The sequence below is a fragment of the Cajanus cajan genome, chromosome 5, assembly GCF_000230855.2.
Source record: "Cajanus cajan strain Asha chromosome 5, NIPB_CcT2T_4, whole genome shotgun sequence".
Lineage (NCBI taxonomy): Eukaryota > Viridiplantae > Streptophyta > Magnoliopsida > Fabales > Fabaceae > Cajanus > Cajanus cajan.
The window spans coordinates 30,856,310-30,875,411 of record NC_138521.1 but is presented as its reverse complement, the minus strand read 5'-3'; the positions used below and the strand labels follow the sequence as shown (position 1 = coordinate 30,875,411).

Here is a 19,102-nt window from a genome sequence, read left to right as displayed (position 1 = left end):
TTTTTTTTTTTCTTTTTTTGACGGCCCTAACTTTTGCCTAAAACACCCATTTGTGATGTCTTAGCGGGCTTTTGTTTTTGTTCATTATTTTGTAACCCTAATTTTTGCCTAGGTCACCCTTTTGTGGGATTCCTAGCGGGTCTTTTGCTCTTATTTTTGTGCAGCCCCCTTTTTGGGTTTCCTGCCGAGCTTTTTTGTTTTTTAGGATTTTTGTCCTGAATGGATTTCTTTTTATCCATGACGGCACTTATTGAGGCCAAGAAAAGGTGCTCCAAGTTGACACACACACTTCCACATAAAAATGATGTGGGTTTATTTTTATTAAGATGATTTTAACCTCATTCATGTTTATTCAAACAGGGTTAAAATAATGTGGTCTAGAATTTTATTGCAAGCGAGAAAAGAAGCAATAAAGAATTAATGAAGAATGATTTTATTATAATCATAATGGAAACATGTGCCCTATCGAGGCTCGGGGGTCGGGCTGTCCCCGAGGAGTGATCTCTAATAGTCACTGAGTCTATACATCCCTATCGGAAGGAAAAAAACATTTTGACGACGACGACCGGCCTTGACGCTTGTGAACCGGCCTTCCTAAAGATCTGGCTTAAAGAACGTCGAGAAGGATCTTGATTCCTCTTCGTTCTTTGATCTTTGTTAGGGTTGTATCCTAACCCTTGTTTCCCCGGATTATCCTTGATAATGGGTAGCTCCGGGATTCCTTGGGAGTCCTTGCCTAATCCTTGTCCTGGCAAGTATCCGTTCTTGGTGAGCATGGAGGCTGCCTTCTTCATTTCTCGGGGAAACGTTTCGACATTGGCGATTTCCAATGCTTGGAAGGCGGTTTCTAAAGCTTCCTTCGCTGCATCCACGTAAGGTATGGTGGATGGTTTGCTGATGAGTATGTCATCTTCAGCTTGTACAGTCACCAGTTTGTCACCCACTATGAACTTGACTTTCTGGTGGAGCGTAGAGGGTACAGCTTTCGCATCATGAATCCAAGGTCGGCCGAGGAGACAGCTGTATGCGGGAGTAATGTCCATCACTTGGAATTCGACATTAAAGATAGTGGGTCCAATTTGGATTGGAAGATTGATCTCTCCCACCACTTCTCTTTTAGATCCATCGAAGGCTCGAACGATCATGTTGTTGGCGCATTTGGATTCCCTTGATTGCCACTTGCTCGAGCGCTTTTTTTTTTTTTTTTTTTTTTGGCATTACGTTCAAGGAAGATCCATTATCTACCAAGACTTTAGCGATGTGATACTCCTTGCACTTTATAGAGATGTGCAAGGGCTTGTTGTGGTTTGATCCCTCGGCGGGGATTTCTTCATCGATGAAGGTGAGGTGGTCATTAGCCTTGATGTGACTAACAATCCCCTCAAACTCGTCTTGGGAGATAGTGTGCGACACATATGCCTTGTTCAAGACTTTCAATAGATCTTGTCGATGCGGTTCGGAGCTTCGGATCAACGACGACAGCGTAATCTTTGCTGGCGTCTTATGAAGTTGATCCTCGGTGGAGTACTCGCTCTGTCGGATATACTTTAACAGCTCGTCTGTCTCCTCCTCAGATTCTTTTTCCTCGGTTTTCTTTTCTTCTTTTTCTTTATTCTTGGGGGCTTTATCATAAAGATCTTCGGGAGTGTAGATCCTGCCACTCCTAGTTATGCCCCCAAGTCCAGCGATGTTGGAGATATCGCTGTCGGCAGAAGAGTGGATGTCGTATATCCACGGCACAGCCTTATTTGATTTGCAAGGGAAAGGCCTTGGAACTGTGATCCTTAATGGTGTTGGACCTTCCCCTTTGTTTGTCTGATTACCAACAACGGAGTTGACGTATGCTCGCTTGGCATGGTTGTTGGCTTACACTTGATAACGAACGGCGTGCGATCCATTCTTTGAACATACGCATCGATTATTTCTTTCTTTTTATTAATATTTATTAATGGAATACTAGGAGAGATGTATGAAATGAATAACTCCTAGATCCCTCCATGATCTATATGCATGATATGAGATGATGGTGGTGGATATGCATGCATAGTGTTTATTCAACTAAGCATTATCATGTTTTTAGGATGTTCCTAAGATGATGCATGATATTGCTTGGTTTGGATAAATAACCCTTTTTTTTTTTTTTTTTTTTTTTTTTTTGGGTATTTTTATTTATTATATTTTTTTGTATTTTTGGGTGAAAAGGGAAACTACCTATATGAATGTGATGAAGGTAGATGTTAACACCATGCAATGGAAGATCCTTATTCCTATTTATTTTTATTTTAAAAGAATAGGAATGTTGTATGTTTAAAGAAATGCAATGTATGCTCAAACAATTTCACATAAACAATGCACAAACAATTCACTCATCCACGAACAGTCACGAGCGAATCACGAGGTGGGGGTATCCTGCAGAAAAGTGCATATTCAAGGTGGATCTAACTGTTCTCACCGGTCTGAGGCCCCCAAGGTGCCCCCATTATAGGGACCCAATTCCTCTCGTCGTAAGTCGATGGAAAGCTCCAACGCACTGTCGGACTCAAGTTCATGGTTATCACCTTGAGTGATGTTTTTCCGACAACGGTCTCGTAGGCTCCTATAGACCCATTCAACCGGCCGTACTAACATCCACTCCCTATGGATTACCACTCATGCCCCCGGGTATAGAGGGAACTGTTGTGTGCAAAGGTTTGTGTGCAATTTTTATTTCAAACAATTGCGGAAATTTAAACAAACAACAGTTATTTAAAGCCAAATATATAAAGCATGTTATCATACAAGCAAGGGGTAATGAAGTAATTTTAACTATTATTTGTTAAAAATAATCTGTCACTAAATGGGACTGACTCTCGAGGCTTCCCCAGTGGAGTCGCCATCTGTCGCCACCGGCCCGAACGGGCTTTCGGCATTCGCGAAGGATGGTTGGACTCGTTTATTTGTTTAAAAATATGGATTGCTAGAATGACGTATTCTCAAACTGAGACCTTGTCAAACGAGCAATTTTATTAAATGATTCACCAATCCATATTAATCCCAAGCGGGACCCTCCATGGATTAATGGTTTTCGCAAAAAGGAGGGGTTCGTGGAGTCGCCACCAATGTTTTACTCAAAACATTGGAAAAAGGGATAAGGCAATTGATTTTTACAAATCAACTTTGGCCATTACAACCAGAGTTGGGTAAGGGAGTCGGTTACGCGTGGGGAAGGTGTTAGCACCCCACAGCGCCCCTTTCGGGTTCCCTATGACAGATTATTTTCTAAAATAACAGCGTAAAATTACTAAATTACCCCTATTTATTCTAAGCAATTATAAATTAACTATCTACATGATGACAGTTTAAATATGCACACAGAAAGCAGTAAAAGGAAGGATTTAAGAAGAAACCTCTTGAAGCGTGCTTTTATATATTGAGTGAAACTGGGAAGCTTTTTGGCGTTCCCTCGCTCTACAAGCTCGCTCGCTCCTTCCTAAAAAACTTTTAACTATGGAAATCCGGAGGATTTCCCTTCGACTAGGTTCGATCCTCAAGCAAAATGGCTCGGGGCTCAAGAACTTTGTCGGATCAACTCTCCAAGTGATTTCTAGGGCAGAACACTGCTCAAAAACCCCAGAATACTCAAGGAGAGGGTTAAAACTATCAAAAAAAGTGTGGAATGACGTCCAATTGACGTCATATTTATAGGGAATAGGCGCAATACGGCCTACAGAAGCAATACGGCCGTATTGAAATTTTTGAACTTCAATACGGCCGTATTGAGTTCAATACGGCCGTATTGAAATTCAAAAATTTCAATGCGGCCGTATTGAGTTCAATGCGGCTGTATTGAAGCTTCAATACGGCCGTATTGATTTCAGTACGGCCGTATTGAAGTTTTCAGAAACTTCAATACGCCGTATTGAGTTCACTGCGGCCGTATTGAAGCTTCAATACGGCCGTATTAAGTTCAGTACGGCCGTATTGGGCTTCATTCCCTCCACTTCCTTATTTTGGGCTATTCTAAGACCTCTAGACCTACAGAGAACCCTCCTAGGGCCTTCCAGGAGTCCTTCTGGCTGATCTTCCTTCAGTCTTCGAGAGTCTTCAAGCTTTATTTCCGACCCGGACAATTTTAGGGGTCTACATTGAGTATTCTGGGTTTTTTTTAGCAGTGCTCTGCCTAGAAATCACTCGGAGAGTTGATCCGACGAAGTTCTTGAGTCACGAGCCATTTGCTTGAGTCTTGAACCTAGTCGAAGGGAAATCCTCTGGATTTCCATAGTTAAAATTTTATAGAAGGGAGCGAGCGGTCTTATAGAGGGAGGGAACGCCAAAACGCTTCCCAATTTCTGTCAAGATATATAAGAAAGCACGCTTCAAAGGTTTATCTCTTCAAAGTCCCTTCTTTTACCGCTTTCTGTGTGTACATATTTAAACTGTCATCATGTAGATAGTTAATTTATAATTGCTTAGAATAAATAGGGGTAATTTAGTAATTTTGCACTATTATTTTTAAATAATCTGTCATAGGGAACCCGAAAGGGGCGCTGTGGGGTGCTAACACCTTCCCCACGCGTAACCGACTCCCTTACCCGACTCTGGTTGTAATGGCCGAAGTCGATTTTTGAATCGATTGCCTTAAACTTCTTTTTCCAATGTTTTGAGTAAAACATTGGTGGCGACTCCATGAACCCTTCCTTTTTATGAAAACCGCTAATCTATGGAGGGTCCCGCTTGGGATTAACATGGATTGGTGAGCCTTTTAATAAAATTGCTCGTTTGACAAGGTCTCAGTTTGAGAATAAGTCATTCTAGCAATCCATATTTTAAAACAAATAAAAGAGTCCAACCATCCTTCGCGAATGCCGAAAGCCCGTTTCGAGCCGGTGGCGACAGTCATCTCACCATGTATTGCCGAAAGATGGTTGCATATGCCACTAATGAAAAGCTCTTAATCCATTGCTTCCAAGAGAGCTTGGCTGACACCGCACTCAACTGGTATATGCAGCTGGATGGGAATCAGGTGCGTACATGGAAGCAGTTGGCCGACGCATTTCTCAAGCGCTACAAGTATAACATCGACCTAACACCCTATAGGTCCGATCTTCAAGCCTTGAGTAAGAAAAGTGATGAATCCTTTAAGGCATACGCCCAACGATGGAGGGAGTTGGCGGCACAAATAGAGCCCCCGCTGTCGGATAAGGAGACGGTGTCCCTGTTTATAAACTCGTTGACCGGTCCCTATTATGACAAGATGATAGGGAACACGACAACGCTCTTTTCAGACATCATCACCATTGGAGAAAGAGTGGAACAAGGGCTGAAAAGTGGGAAGCTAGCTAAGCCTTCCCAATCATTTGAAGCTAAGAAGACCTATGGGAAGAATAAGGAGGGAGGAGTCAACGCCGTAACTATTTCTTCATCTTCCTCCGCTTCGAAGTCGGGAAAGTCGCAGTACAACCCTGTTAAGAAGTTTGATAAACTTCCGACCACATATAGCGACCTCCTGCCGAAGCTAGTGCAAGCTCATCTTCTAGCTTACATTCCACCAAGGAAAATTGATCCACCTTACCCCGATTGGTACAATCCGCAAGACAAATGTCTATACCATTCGGGGGCACCAGGGCATTCAACGGAGAACTGTAGAGCTCTCAAATATAAGGTCCAAGACCTTATCGATGCTGGGTGGATCACTTTTGATTCGACAGCGCCCGACGTGAGCAAGAATCCTCTGCCGAAGCAGGAGTAGAGAGAAGAGCAAGCCACGATAGGGCCCCTCCACATTTTTCTTTTCTTTTTGGGACTCATGATCAGTACCCGAGATCATGAGATCCTTTTCATGTAAATAAGGGTTTTTTTGTACAGTTTTTTATACATATCAATAAAGAGGCATTTTTCACACATCATTCTCTCATTTATTCTTTTCTCTCTTTCTCTCATTAACATTAATAATTCTAAACCAAAAACAGAACCGATAAAACAATTATGTCTGTGATTGTTCGCTCCGACCGGGATCCGAAAGTTGAGGATGAATGGGTTGAGTTGGACAGTGATGAGGAGACCATCTCTCCGGATCTGCAAAGACTGCTAGATCAAGAAGCTCGTCTACTCCAACCGTATCAAGAGAAATTGGAGACCGTGAATTTGGGGCAGGGCCAAGAGATAAAAGAGGTCAACATTGGGACCCATATCAGTGATGAAATAAGGGCGCAATTGATCCAATTGGGGGAATATAAGGACGTATTTGCATGGTCGTATCATGATATGCCCGGTTTGGACTCTAACATCGTCGAGCACAAGTTACCGTTGAAAGAAGGGTTTTGACCCGTCAAACAAAAGCTCCGACGAATCAAGCCCGAGTGGTCTTTAAAGATCAAGGAGGAGGTAGAAAAGCAATTAGACGCGGGATTCTTGGTTGTATCTCAGTATCCCGAATGGCTGGCTAACATCGTGCCAGTCATTAAAAAGAATGGAAAGGTTAGAGTTTGTGTTGACTACAGGGATCTGAATCGTGCCAGTCCAAAGGACGATTTTCCCTTACCGCACATCGATACACTAGTGGATCATACAGCCACGAACACACTTTATTCCTTTATGGATGGGTACTCTGGGTACAACCAAATCAAGATGAATGTGGAAGACCGCGAGAAAACTTCCTTCATTACACCCTGGGGCACTTTCTGCTACAGGGTGATGCCTTTTGGACTCAAAAATGCGGGTGCCACCTACCAACGAGCGATGGTGATGTTATTCCACGACATGATCCACAAAGAAATCGAAGTATACGTGGACGACATGATCGCAAAGTCAAAGGACGAAATGGACCATATCCAATATTTGAGAAAATTATTCAACCGGCTTCGCAAGTATCAGCTTAAGCTAAATCCGGCTAAGTGTACTTTCGGAGTTCGGTCGGGTAAGCTTCTCGGGTTCATCGTCAGTAAAAAAGGCATAGAGGTGGACCCCGATAAAGTGAAGGCAATAATGGAAATGCCTCCTCCTAAGACCGAGAAAGAGATAAGAGGATTCCTCGGCAGGGTGAACTATGTCGCAAGGTTCATCGCACAGTTGACTGACACGTGCAAACCAATATTCAGGCTGTTGCGCAAGAATCATTCCGAATCTTGGGATGAGGATTGTCAACAAGCTTTTGATAAGATCAAACAGTGCTTGGCCAATCCACCAGTATTGGTGCCACCTGTCGAGGGAAGACCATTAATCCTCTACTTAACCGTGCTTGATGAGTCCATGGGAGGTGTGCTAGGACAACAAGATGAAACGGGAAAGAAAGAACGAGCCATCTACTACCTGAGCAAGAAATTTCTCGACTATGAAACCCGCTACACGCCATTAGAAAAGACGTGTTGTGCGTTAGCATGGGCAACACAACGGCTCAGGCAGTATATGATTAGGCATACTACTTGGTTGGTTTCCAAAATGGATCCAATTAAGTACGTGTTCGACAAACCAATAATCACTGGGAAGATTGCCCGATGGCAAGTACAGTTATCAGAATTTGACATCATACATGTCACACAAAAGGCCATCAAGGGCAGTACCCTAGCTGATTACCTAGCACACGGGCCGACCAACGACTACCAATCCCTTCAGGATAATTTCCCCGATGAGGATATAATGAATCTACAACATGAAGAGCCTAAAGATGATGCGTGGACCATGTATTTTGATGGAGCCTCCAACATGCTTGGACGAGGGATTGGCACAGTGCTAATCTCTCCACAAGGAAAATACATTCCCATAACGGCAAGACTCAACTTCGATTATACAAACAACATGGCTGAATACGAGGCTTGCGCGTTGGGAATCCAAGCAGCCATCAACAATGGTATCCTAAAGCTCAAAGTGTTTGGTGATTCGGCCCTAGTCATCTACCAACTACGAGGTGATTGGGAAGTCCGAAATCCTAAACTGATACCATATGTTGAGCACATCAAAGATTTGACACATCTCTTCCAAAGTGTCGTCTTTGAATACATTCCAAGGGAGGAGAATCAGTTTGCCGACGCTCTTGCTACGCTCTCGTCGATGTTCGCCTTGGATAGTGAGCATGAAATGCCCATCATCAATATCCGGCGGCACGATAAGCAAGCGTTCTGCCTTCTGATAAATAAAGCTGTCGATGATTGTCCATGGTTCCATGACATCAAGCAATATTTAACAAAAGAGGAATATCCTGATGCGGCCAACGATAATGACAAGAAGCATATCCGAAGAAGGGCCATGGGATTTCTGCTAGTCGGTGAAACCCTCTACAAGAAAAATTATGACTCGGTCTTGTTGAGATGTATAGACCAAGTTGAAGCTCAAAATATGATCAAAGAAGTACATGAGGGAGTTTTCGGTACCCATATCCCCGGGCCTGCAATGGCTAAAAAGATCCTCAGGGCGGGATACTATTGGTCGACCATGGAAAGGGATTGTTACCAGTACGTGCGAAAATGCCATAAGTGTCAAGCATACGCCGACAACATTCATGTCCCACCGACTCTACTCAACGTATTGGCTTCACCTTGGCCATTCGCAATGTGGGGCATGGATGTTATTGGACCCATCGAGCCGAAAGCATCCAATGGACATAGATTCATCCTTGTGGCCATTGACTACTTCACCAAATGGGTAGAAGCGGCATCGTATGCTCATGTGACCCGAAAGGTGGTAACATCCTTCATCAAGAAGAACATTATATGCAGATACGGTATTCCCGATAAAATCATCACTGATAATGGATCTAATTTGAATAACAAAATGGTGGAAGAACTGTGCCAAGAATTCAAGATCCAACACCACAACTCTTCCCCATATCGGCCAAAGATGAATGGGGCAGTCGAGGCAGCCAATAAAAACATCAAGAAAATAGTGCAAAAGATGGTTGTCTCATTTAAAGACTGGCATGAGATGTTACCCTTCGCTCTTCATGGTTATAGGACTTCAGTACGCACATCTACAGGAGCTACTCCATTCTCCCTCGTCTATGGGATGGAGGCAGTTCTACCTGTCGAAGTCGAGATACCTTCTCTAAGGGTAATCATGGAAGCAAAACTTTCCGAGGCAGAATGGGTTCAAAGCCGATACGACCAGTTGAATCTTATTGAAGAGAAACGGCTGAACGCCATATGCCATGGTCAAGCCTATCAGAGGAAGATAAAAAAGGCTTTTGACAAGAAAGTCCACCCTCGAGTCTACCATGAGGGAGAACTGGTAATGAAGAAGTTGCTACCAGCTCAAAAGGACAAAATCGGAAAGTGGGCCCCGAATTACGAAGGACCATACGTGGTGAAGCGAGCCTTCTCAGGAGGAGCATTGATCCTCACGGACATGGATGGAGAAGAACTTCGATACCCAGTCAACACTGACGTGGTAAAGAAATACTATGCTTGAAGACGTTGCTTGCATAGGCCCGCTAGGATGAAAACCCGAAAAGGGCGTCCTAGGCAAAAGTTAGGGCAAAATAAAAAGCCCGCCAGTACAAGGGTACTAGGCAAAATAAAGGCGAATTTATCCCCGCTAGGATACGTCCTAGGCAAAAATTAGGGGCAAAAGAATAAGACACAAAAACAAAGCAAGCAACGATCACTTGAATCGAAAATCGAAAGGCGGTTCAAGTGATTATCTTCTAGAAGCAAGCGTCTTGCAGTGTCTACACTCCTGGCTCAAGCATCTCACCCGAAGCAATTAGGGGAACGTAAGAGCAACAATTACAGATATAATTGTTAAGCCTAATGTATATAGCCTACCCTGGCCAGCCATTCTTCAGAAATTCCTTTTGTATATCTTTCTGTAAAAACATTTGTGAATATCAATAAAATATCTATTCATTTCTCTTCTCTTGACCTTGTGATTATGCCTCTAAATTGGTGTTTCTTAAAAATTGTACGAAATTCCTTTAATAATCGGTCAATAAAGAAAGTTGGAGGGGTTCCTATAAAATCCGTAATCTCCTGCGTAAGAGGCTCACAGAAATCCTCCCTCACGTCGACGACAGAAATTCCTCCAAGAAGAGGAGGATAGGGAGAGCCATTCATTTTTCTAAAAACATTAACAAAATGATTAAACTTGCATTTTGTGCATCACACACATTAGTTGCACATTCAAAGACCTTATTATGAGGCAGTCGCATAAAATAGAAAAATAGGAAAAATTTCTTGTGTATGACAGCAGCCAACAGAAAAAGCCGAAAAATCGACAAAAAAGGCAAAAATTAAGAAAATCCAACAATCGTACAGAATAACTGAGCCTGGAGAGGCTTGCCGAAATAATACCCCCCAGAGACATCTCAACTTGCACTCTTGGGCCGAATTCCCAGTGAAAGCTATCAGAGCAAGATCAGCAAGATTCCCCAATGGAAGCATGATCATCCAAACAAAATATCCGAGTCAAAGGACTTAGACTTCCTCAGTGGAAGATAGCTTTCCAACTCGAGCGACGAGTGAAGCTAAGCCTGAAGAGGCTTTCTAAATAATACTCTGGGATACATAAGATCCTCAATCCCCCTTCGCCTACTCAGAGGCACTCCTTCAAAAAGAGAAAATCCGAAAAGATCAATAACCATTCCCCAAGCGGAATTCGGTATTCAGCCAAACACCGAACATCAAGATAATCCGCCTAACAGAAGAGGCCAATCAAGATCAATACGACAGAATCCCCCAGCGGATAACAGCCTACGCAGAGGCAACAAAACCAGAAAATCAAAAAAGTCACCCGAATAAGGATAACCGGGATACTTCACCAACGTCGAAATAACGTCAGCCAATCATAAGGCATCGCTCACCTCAGAAAGAGCATCTTTGTGTCTGCATCCCCAAGGAATCAGAATTTCCCCAGTGGGCACCAACTACGCAATGGAAAGTTGGGACACAAGAACCTATGAGTAACTGCACATCCCCTAGACGGATCCCTGCGTTATCCAGCCCTCAGCGGCACCAAAATCAAAAACAACCGTCGAAGCAGCATCGTGGACTGTGGAGACAAAATCATCACAAATCCCTGGAGAGGGCAAACTCACGCTACCAAAGTGACCAGAAGCACGGAGGTATGCAACCCTGGGGAGGGCAAACCGCAGACCCTGGAGAGGGCAAACTCACGCTACCGAGGTCGTCAGAAACACCGAGGTATGCACGAGCCTGGAGAGGCGACGACTAATACTCAGCTACCGACGTTGTCAGAAACACAGAGGTATGCAGCTGCCAACGTCGTCAGAAACACGGAGGCATGCAGACCCTGGAGAGGGCAAACTCACGCTACCGAGGTCGTCAGAAACACCGAGGTATGCACGAGCCTGGAGAGGCGACAACTAATACTCAGCTACTGACATCGTCAGAAACACGGAGGTATGCAGCTGCCAACGTCGTCAGAAACACGGAGGCATGCAGACCCTGGAGAGGGCAAACTCACGCTACCGAGGTCGTCAGAAACACCGAGGTATGCACGAGCCTGGAGAGGCGACGACTAATACTCAGCTACCGACGTCGTCAGAAACACGGAGGTATGCAGCTGCCAACGTCGTCAGAAACACGGAGGCATGCAGACCCTGGAGAGGGCAAACTCACGCTACCGAGGTCGTCAGAAACACCGAGGTATGCACGAGCCTGGAGAGGCGACGACTAATACTCACCCTGGAGAGGGCAAACTCAACCTGGAGAGGCTACTCAACAATTTTCCCACCTGAAGACACTACAAGTCGGAAGGATGGCTTACTCCCCGGATAATTGGGTCAACTCCTTTACTTGTCAACCGGTACACCAAAAAAGCCGTTCGACTAAGTAAAGGGGGGCAGCTGTAGACCCCTAAAATTGTCCGGGTCGGAAATAAGACTCAAAGACTCTCGAAGACCGAAGGAAAGTCAGCCGGAAGGACTCCTGGAAGACCCTAGGATGATTCTTTGTAGGTCTAGAAGTCTTAGAGTAGCTTAGAATAAGGGTGTGTAAGGATTGGAGTTCAATACGCCCTCCTAGAGGTTCATTACGGCCGTACTGAGCCATTTGAACTACAATACGGCCATAATGAAATCAATACGGCCGTACTGAAGTTTTTGAACTTCAGTACAGCCGTACTGAATTCAGTACGGCTGTACTGTAGTTCAAAAACTCAGTACGGGCCGTATTGACTCCTTAGGTCGTACTGCGCCTCAATCCTATAAATAGGACGTCATTGGCTCGTTCTTCCACACATTTGGAGCATTTCTCCACCCTCTGGCTGAGTATTCTTGGGTTTTTGAGCTATTCTCTGCCCTAGAAATCTCTCCGAGAGCTGATCCGACTAAGTTCTTGAGTTCACGAGCCTTTAGCTTGAGACTCGAACAAGTCGAAGGGAAATCTCTTTGATTTCCATAGTTAATATTTATTTTTAGGTAAAGGAGCGAGCGAACGTGTAGTGGGAAGGAGCACCAAAAAGCCTCCTAACTCCTTTTTGAATATATAAAAGCCCGCTTCGAAGGTTTCTTTCCAAATCCTTTCTTTTACCGCTTTCATTTATCGCTTTTTGATTGTTGCATTGCACGTTTAAAGCTTTCATCATGTAGATAGTTTACTTATAATCGTTCTAATAAATAGGGGTAGTTTAGTAATTTTACGCTATTATTTATGAAATAAGCCGTCATAGGGAACCCGAAAGGGGCGTTGTGGGGTGCTAACACCTTCCCCACACGTAATCGACTCCCTTACCCAACTCTGGTTGTAATGGCCAAAGTTGATTTGCGAAAATCAATTGCCTTATGTCTTTTTCCAATGTTTTGAGTAAAACATTGGTGGCGACTCTAAGAACCCCTTTTTGCGAAAACCACTAATCCATGGAGGGTCCCGTTTGGGATTAATACGGATTGGTGAGAATTATTTAAACAAAATTGTTAGTTCGATGAGGTCTCAGTTTGAGAATAAGTCGTTCTAACAATCCATCATTTTTCAAAACTAAAAAGAGTCCAACCATCGTCGCGAATGCCAATGTCCGTTTCGGCGGGTGGCGACAATGACAATTGTCGATATGACGACGGGGTCGTCCTCGTGAGGAGCTACTCCTTCGTAATCCGAGTCTGAGAATGAAATTTCAGGCTGTAATGGTCGCCTGAATTCTGATGCTGTCAGGACCGACCGAGTATACCTCTTTCGGGCAGCAAAGGTAGCTCCCCCGCCGGCGAAGCCCCCTGCGATGGTATTGAAGTCCTCGTGGATGGGTTGCTGGTGGGTTTCTGACACCTTCATTGGCATGTCTCTAGGAGGAGTTCTCTCTCTACACCTATCCCTCCTGGTATCATCTTGTGCGCGCCTATGTCGCCTATCCGATGAACCTCCTTCCTGTTTCCTTGCCGCAAACTCTTTCAGTAGCCCTTCCTTGATCAAACGCTCGATCTGCCTCCCTAGGACGAAACAATTTTCAGTGTGGTGTCCATGAGCTCTATGGAACTGACACCAGTCAGTTTTAAAGGGTCCCAATTGACGTTCCGTCGCCGCTGGAAACTCAAACAGTGATGCGCTGTTGACATCGTGAAGTATCTGTCGCCTGGGAACATTGAGTGGAGTAAACTTCTCTTCGTCATTGTTGCGTGTCCACTCGCCCCTCTCCCGACCACCATGATGAACTACCTGTAATTTCCCTCCTTCAAGTTGTATCGGTCACATCGTTTGCTCCGGTCTGATCGTGGTCGGAGATACTTATTTCCCTCCTTATTTCTGCCCCCCGCTTCTCGGCTTTTCGCTGCTCTTTTGCTAATCTGTCCTTCCTCCGTCTTAATGTGACTCAGTGCGAAGGCTCTCACCTCCGACATCGTCTGGCAATTTGCTCTTTTCAGAGCAATGTCGAAAGCTCCAGACCTCAGGCCCTTTTCGAATGCGATGACAGCCATCCTTTCGTCCAAAGATGCTATCCTCAATGCGACCTCATTGAACCTTTGCATAAAGTCCTTCAGCGACTCCTCCCGCTGCTGCTTGAGATCGAACAAGTCCGATGTAATCGGTGGCTTCTTCTTGTTGGCGGCGAATTGTGCCATGAAGAGTCTACTGAAGACGTCAAAGTCGGTGATTGATCGGTCAGGGAGACCACTAAACCAATCAAGTGCTGCCTTTTTGAGTGTTCCCATGAAAAGTTTGTAGCGAACTTCCATGTCTCCACCACAGATCAACATTTGGGCTCGGAAATCTGTCAAATGCTGACTGGGGTCCTGGTTCCATCAAAAGGCTCGACTTGGGGTATCCGATGATCCCTGGGGATGGCCTCGGCCTCTATGGCTTCTGAGAAAGGCTGAAAGTCCCTAGGGAATTCCAACATGACATCCTCCTCCACCGTCCTGGTACTGGCTTCTATTCTGGCCTGCATCTCATCTGCTCTCCTCCTGATCTCCTCGTTCTCGCGTTGAATGGCCTCCTCTCTCTCCCTGGAACGCGCATTCTCCTCCCTTAAGCCATTGATCATGGCCATCATCTCCTCCATGGTAGGGGGTTGTGAGTTGTTGTTGTTATTGCCACCTCTCGCCATGGTAGAGTGCTAGTTCTTCTCTATGATTTGGGGCGTAGGAATTGTTTTACCGTAGCCCCACGGTGGGCACCAAAATGTTCCGGCCAAAAGTTCTACTAGGGTTTTTTCCTAGGTCAAGCCTCAAAGCCAGAGCATTCAAAGGGTGTAATCTGCCTTCTTAGCTTTAGGGTTTTAGGTTTTATACTTTCTCGTTCATGGGCCTCACGGGCCCCGTGAATATGGGGATCTCCTTAACCATTATTATTTGGATAACGCTTGATTGACGCGAGGAGCTTCGATCAGTTTCCGACCGACCATACCCATACCGAGGGAGTGGTCGGGTATTGGCCGAGAGGGTCTTAAAGGCGGGAGGGATCGGAACAGGGCCGATCTGGTTCAGGAGAGAGTGAGGTCGGATCCCGATCCGACTGTGAAGTTAGGCAAAATCGGGAATCGGCCGAGACGGTACAGTAGGCCAAATCGGGAATCGGCTGAGACGGTACAATATCTAATAAATAATATGCTCCAAAATTGTTTAGGAAATGCCTAGGTCACTATTTAGGGTACCTTAGGCAAGATGTTTTAGTTTTTAGGAATAACTCTTTCAATTGTTATAGTCTTAGTTTAATCATATTTTTAGGATTTATTTACACACATAGACTTTGCCTAGGTAAGGATCCTATTTCTACCTTTAGAAAGTATAGTGTTTTTAGTGTAAATTTCATTTCTAGGGTGATTACTCTTAGGATATATTCTCCATTTCCACCCATTGAACATGTTACCTCTCATGTATGGTATTTTATTATTGTAGATCATGATATCTATCATAAAGATCCTCGTGATTTGAGGACAAATCATTTTCAAGAGGGAGGGAATGATGGAATCATGCCTAGAAGGGCAAGAGGTGATATTGTGAAGGAACCAAGAGGAATGGGCTAGACATGAAGATTTGGGCTAGTCAAGGCCCAATGGGCCCGATGGGCTTGGAAGGCCCAAGTTGAGCTTCACATGGGCCATCTCTTGATAAATCCATTTTCTTATATTTTTTACATATTATATTATTATAGGTTTCACATATATTGGTCTTGTATTTTGGACCACACAGATTAGCATTTTTGGGCCATAGGCTTATTGGGCCTGTTTTTGGGCTTTTGGTACCCAATATTGGGCTCATTTTGTTTCTTTTATTATTTCCTAATGTTTGTATATGTTTGGCCATTGTATTTGGGCCATTAGCATAGGAATATTGAAGGAATACTAAAATAGATGGAAGTAGGTAGGTGAAGTGAAACTTGATCTTCCCTTGCCTCCTCCAAGCTCACGGGCCTTTCTTCCTTGATGATGATTTCTGGACTTGAATGTAGAATGGAGATCAAATATGAAAGAATTCCTAAGCTAAGATGGAAGTATCCTAGCTAGAAACTCAAATGAAAGCTCACGGACTAAGCCTAGAATTTAGGATTCCTAAGGCTAAGGCTATGAACCTTTGAGAGAGACTTTGAGAGAGACTTGACTGAATGAAAATTCAGAAATCTCTATTATGACTCAAAGTGTTTACAAAGAGTGAAGGAACAAGCATTTATAGATCCTAGAAGCAAGCTAGGTGGCACTAACTTCACTAGCCAATATTAGAGCCAAAAATTCAAATTTCAAATGGAAATTTGAATTCAAATTCAAGGCTCCATGTGCTTAGTCCGTGAATATGGGGCTGCCATGCATCTAAATGTCATTTAGGGGACATTTAAAGTGTATTTGGAGTTGCACATGTTCAGCCATGCTTGGCAAGAAACATGTGATCCAAATGCATCTCAAATGACTACTAAATGAAACCTAGATTTTAGCTTCTTGGTCTATTTTAGTATTCCTTCAATATTCCTATGCTAATGGCCTAAATACAATGGCCAAACATATACAAACATTAGGAAATAATAAAAGAAACAAAATGAGTCCAATATTGGGTACCAAAAGCCTAAAGGCCCATAAAGCCCAAAAACAGGCCCAATAAGCCTATGGCCCAAAAATGCTAATCTATGTGTTCTAAAATACAAGACCAAAATATGTGAAACCTATACTAATATAATATGTAAAAAATATAAGAAAAATGGATTTATCAAGGGATGGTCCATGTGAAGCTCAACTTGGGCCTTCCAAGCCCATTGGGCCCATTGGGCCTTGACTGGCCCAAATCTTCATGTCTAGCTCATTCCTCTTGGTTCCTTCAAGATATCACCTCTTGCCTTTCTAGGCATGATTCCATCAGGGACAAACCTTCCGGGTTCCACCTTCATCTCCATGAAGACACGCCCGACACGAGGAATTAAGCTCGACATTAACGTAATTTTCTACAATTCCAGAAACCCAAACAGAACATCTCATAATTCACCAGTTGATATACAACTAACATTTTCACAATCCAATCGGTTAGAAATCATCACTATTACATGAAAACACATTATATTGCATTAATTTCATAAAAAGCATTCTTCAATTTATAAAATCCCAATCATTCATGAACCTTAACCTATAGGCACATTTTAATTAATCCTATCCCTCATCCAGAACAACAATTACAATAATTAACACTATAAAAACTAATATAAATCCATACAAAAATTGTTGTGATTATCAAACATGCAAATGGAAATCATTATACAGTTACTAAAAATCCTAGGGAACTCTCCTTCTACCCATTCCCCCTTGTGACTACGCATATGGAAATCCCATCTTCCTCCATATCTTATTACGTTATTCCAAATAACTCTGATGCAATTGGAGATTGTTCGTAAGCACTCCTCCTTAGAGCTCTTTGTTTTTCCTCTCCTCTCCTTTTACTCTTAACCCTTTTGAATGAAAAATGAGGCAAATAGGGTTAACTCTACATAACCCCTTTCTTAAAATAATCCACTGGGCCGAGTTAACCCAACCCGCTTCTCTTCCCAACCCACTTTTTTTTCTTTTCCAAAATAGTTAAATAAATAAATAACTAAATATAATATAAAATATTTTTTCCCTATAATAATAAAAAAAATTAACCAAAAATCATATAATAATAATAATAGATTTTTGAAAAATGGGGTGTTACATATCTTTTGACGTCGAAATACCATGGATGATCATGAGTCTCTTCATCCATCACCAAATAGAAAGGTTGTTTTTCTTGACGTCAAATTTTGATGACCCAATACACATCCCATGGACTCTTCTAGAATCGTGATGTATAGAATCAAAGGTCTTCCGTTGACAAGAGGTACTAGCACTAGTGGATTAGTTAAGCTCTACTTGATTTTGTCGAAAGCCTGTTGGCATTCCTCATTCCACTCCATTGTTAGATTGTTTTGGAGAAGTTTGAAGATAGGCACACAAGTATCCATCAATTAAGATATAAACCTCGCAACATAGTTTACTCTCCCAAGGAAACCTCTAACCTCTTTTTCTTAGGAGGAGGCATTTCTGCAATAGCTTTTACTTTATCTGGATCTACTCCTGTTCCTTTCTTGTTGATGATAAACCTTAGGAGCTTTCTATATTGGACTCCAAAAGTACTTTTGGCAGGGTTCAACTTTAGTTGGTACTTCTAGAGACGGTTAAACAATTTTTCAAATGGATAAGATGAGCATGCTCGCCTTTTGACTTTACGATCATGTCATCCACATAGAATTCAAAACTCCTTATGGATCATATCATGGAACAGAGTCATCATGGCTCTCTGGTAGGTAGGTTTGGCATTCTCTAACCCAAATGGTGTAACCCTATAGCAAAATGTGCCCCAAGGTGATGAGTTCCAGTTTCTTGGAATTTCAATGAATACACTTCAACCTCTTCTTGCAAATTCCTTGAGGAGACTCAAGGAGAGAATCCGAAGCTTGAAGAGGCAATGTTGCTTCCAATTTTTGCTAACCTTCTTGATTTAGAAGATGAACACTTCTAAGGCTCCTAAAAGGAAGGCTCAAGGAGGCTATGAGGAGAGAAATCTCCTTAGAGACTTTCAGAGAGAGAATTGGAAAATCTATATCAAGATTAATTCTCATTCAAGCCAAAAGTGATTACAAGTTCATGGCCATATGGAATATATAGGCCTAGAAAGTGTGTTGGATAAGCTAGCCTTAAACTAAGGTTAAAATAAACCATGGTATGGTTTAGGTTAACCTTAGGCACCAAAATTTGAATTCAAATTCAAATTTTGGGGCCCAGCCATGTGCTAGGCTCATGTGCATGTGATTTGGTGTGCATTTGAGTGGCATTTGAGTCATGCCATGTGCGCCACTCCCTTGGCCGGTCACATGGGTCAAATTCCATCTAAATGCAAACTAAATTACATGTAAATGAGGTGGCACATGTGCTTAACTAAACCTAATTCTAAAATGGCCAAAAATTACAAGGCCCAAAATCCTATGCTACTTGGCCAAAATACAAGGCCCACAAACAAGAATTACAAGCCCAATGGGCTAACCCTATTCTACATGGGCTTTAGTGTATAACCCAACTAAAGAGAACTATGGGCTTTTCTTGATTATTGGCCCATTCTTCATTCATTCTCTTGATGGCCCTAGTGATTGGGCCCTTGGTCCATGGACCTCCATAACAAGGTGTGATGAAGGATATCTTCTCGCGACCCTCAACAACCATCTTAATCTGGTTATACCCTGAATATCCCTCCATA

At 43.2% G+C, this 19,102-nt stretch overlaps 1 protein-coding gene across 1 annotated transcript in view; it reads right to left on the bottom strand.

Moving 5' to 3' along the window:
* Positions 1–14,092, bottom strand: part of LOC109788346 (uncharacterized) — a 28,492-nt gene extending 14,400 nt beyond the window's left edge. Inside the window, exons 1-2 of the mRNA XM_083074397.1 lie at positions 13,748–14,092; positions 12,966–13,574 (exon numbers count right to left, since the gene is read on the bottom strand). Of these exons, the coding sequence (XP_082930523.1) occupies positions 12,966–13,574; positions 13,748–14,092 (954 nt within the window). The remainder of the gene's footprint in view (positions 1–12,965; positions 13,575–13,747) is intronic.
* Positions 14,093–19,102: the final 5,010 nt, after the last annotated feature.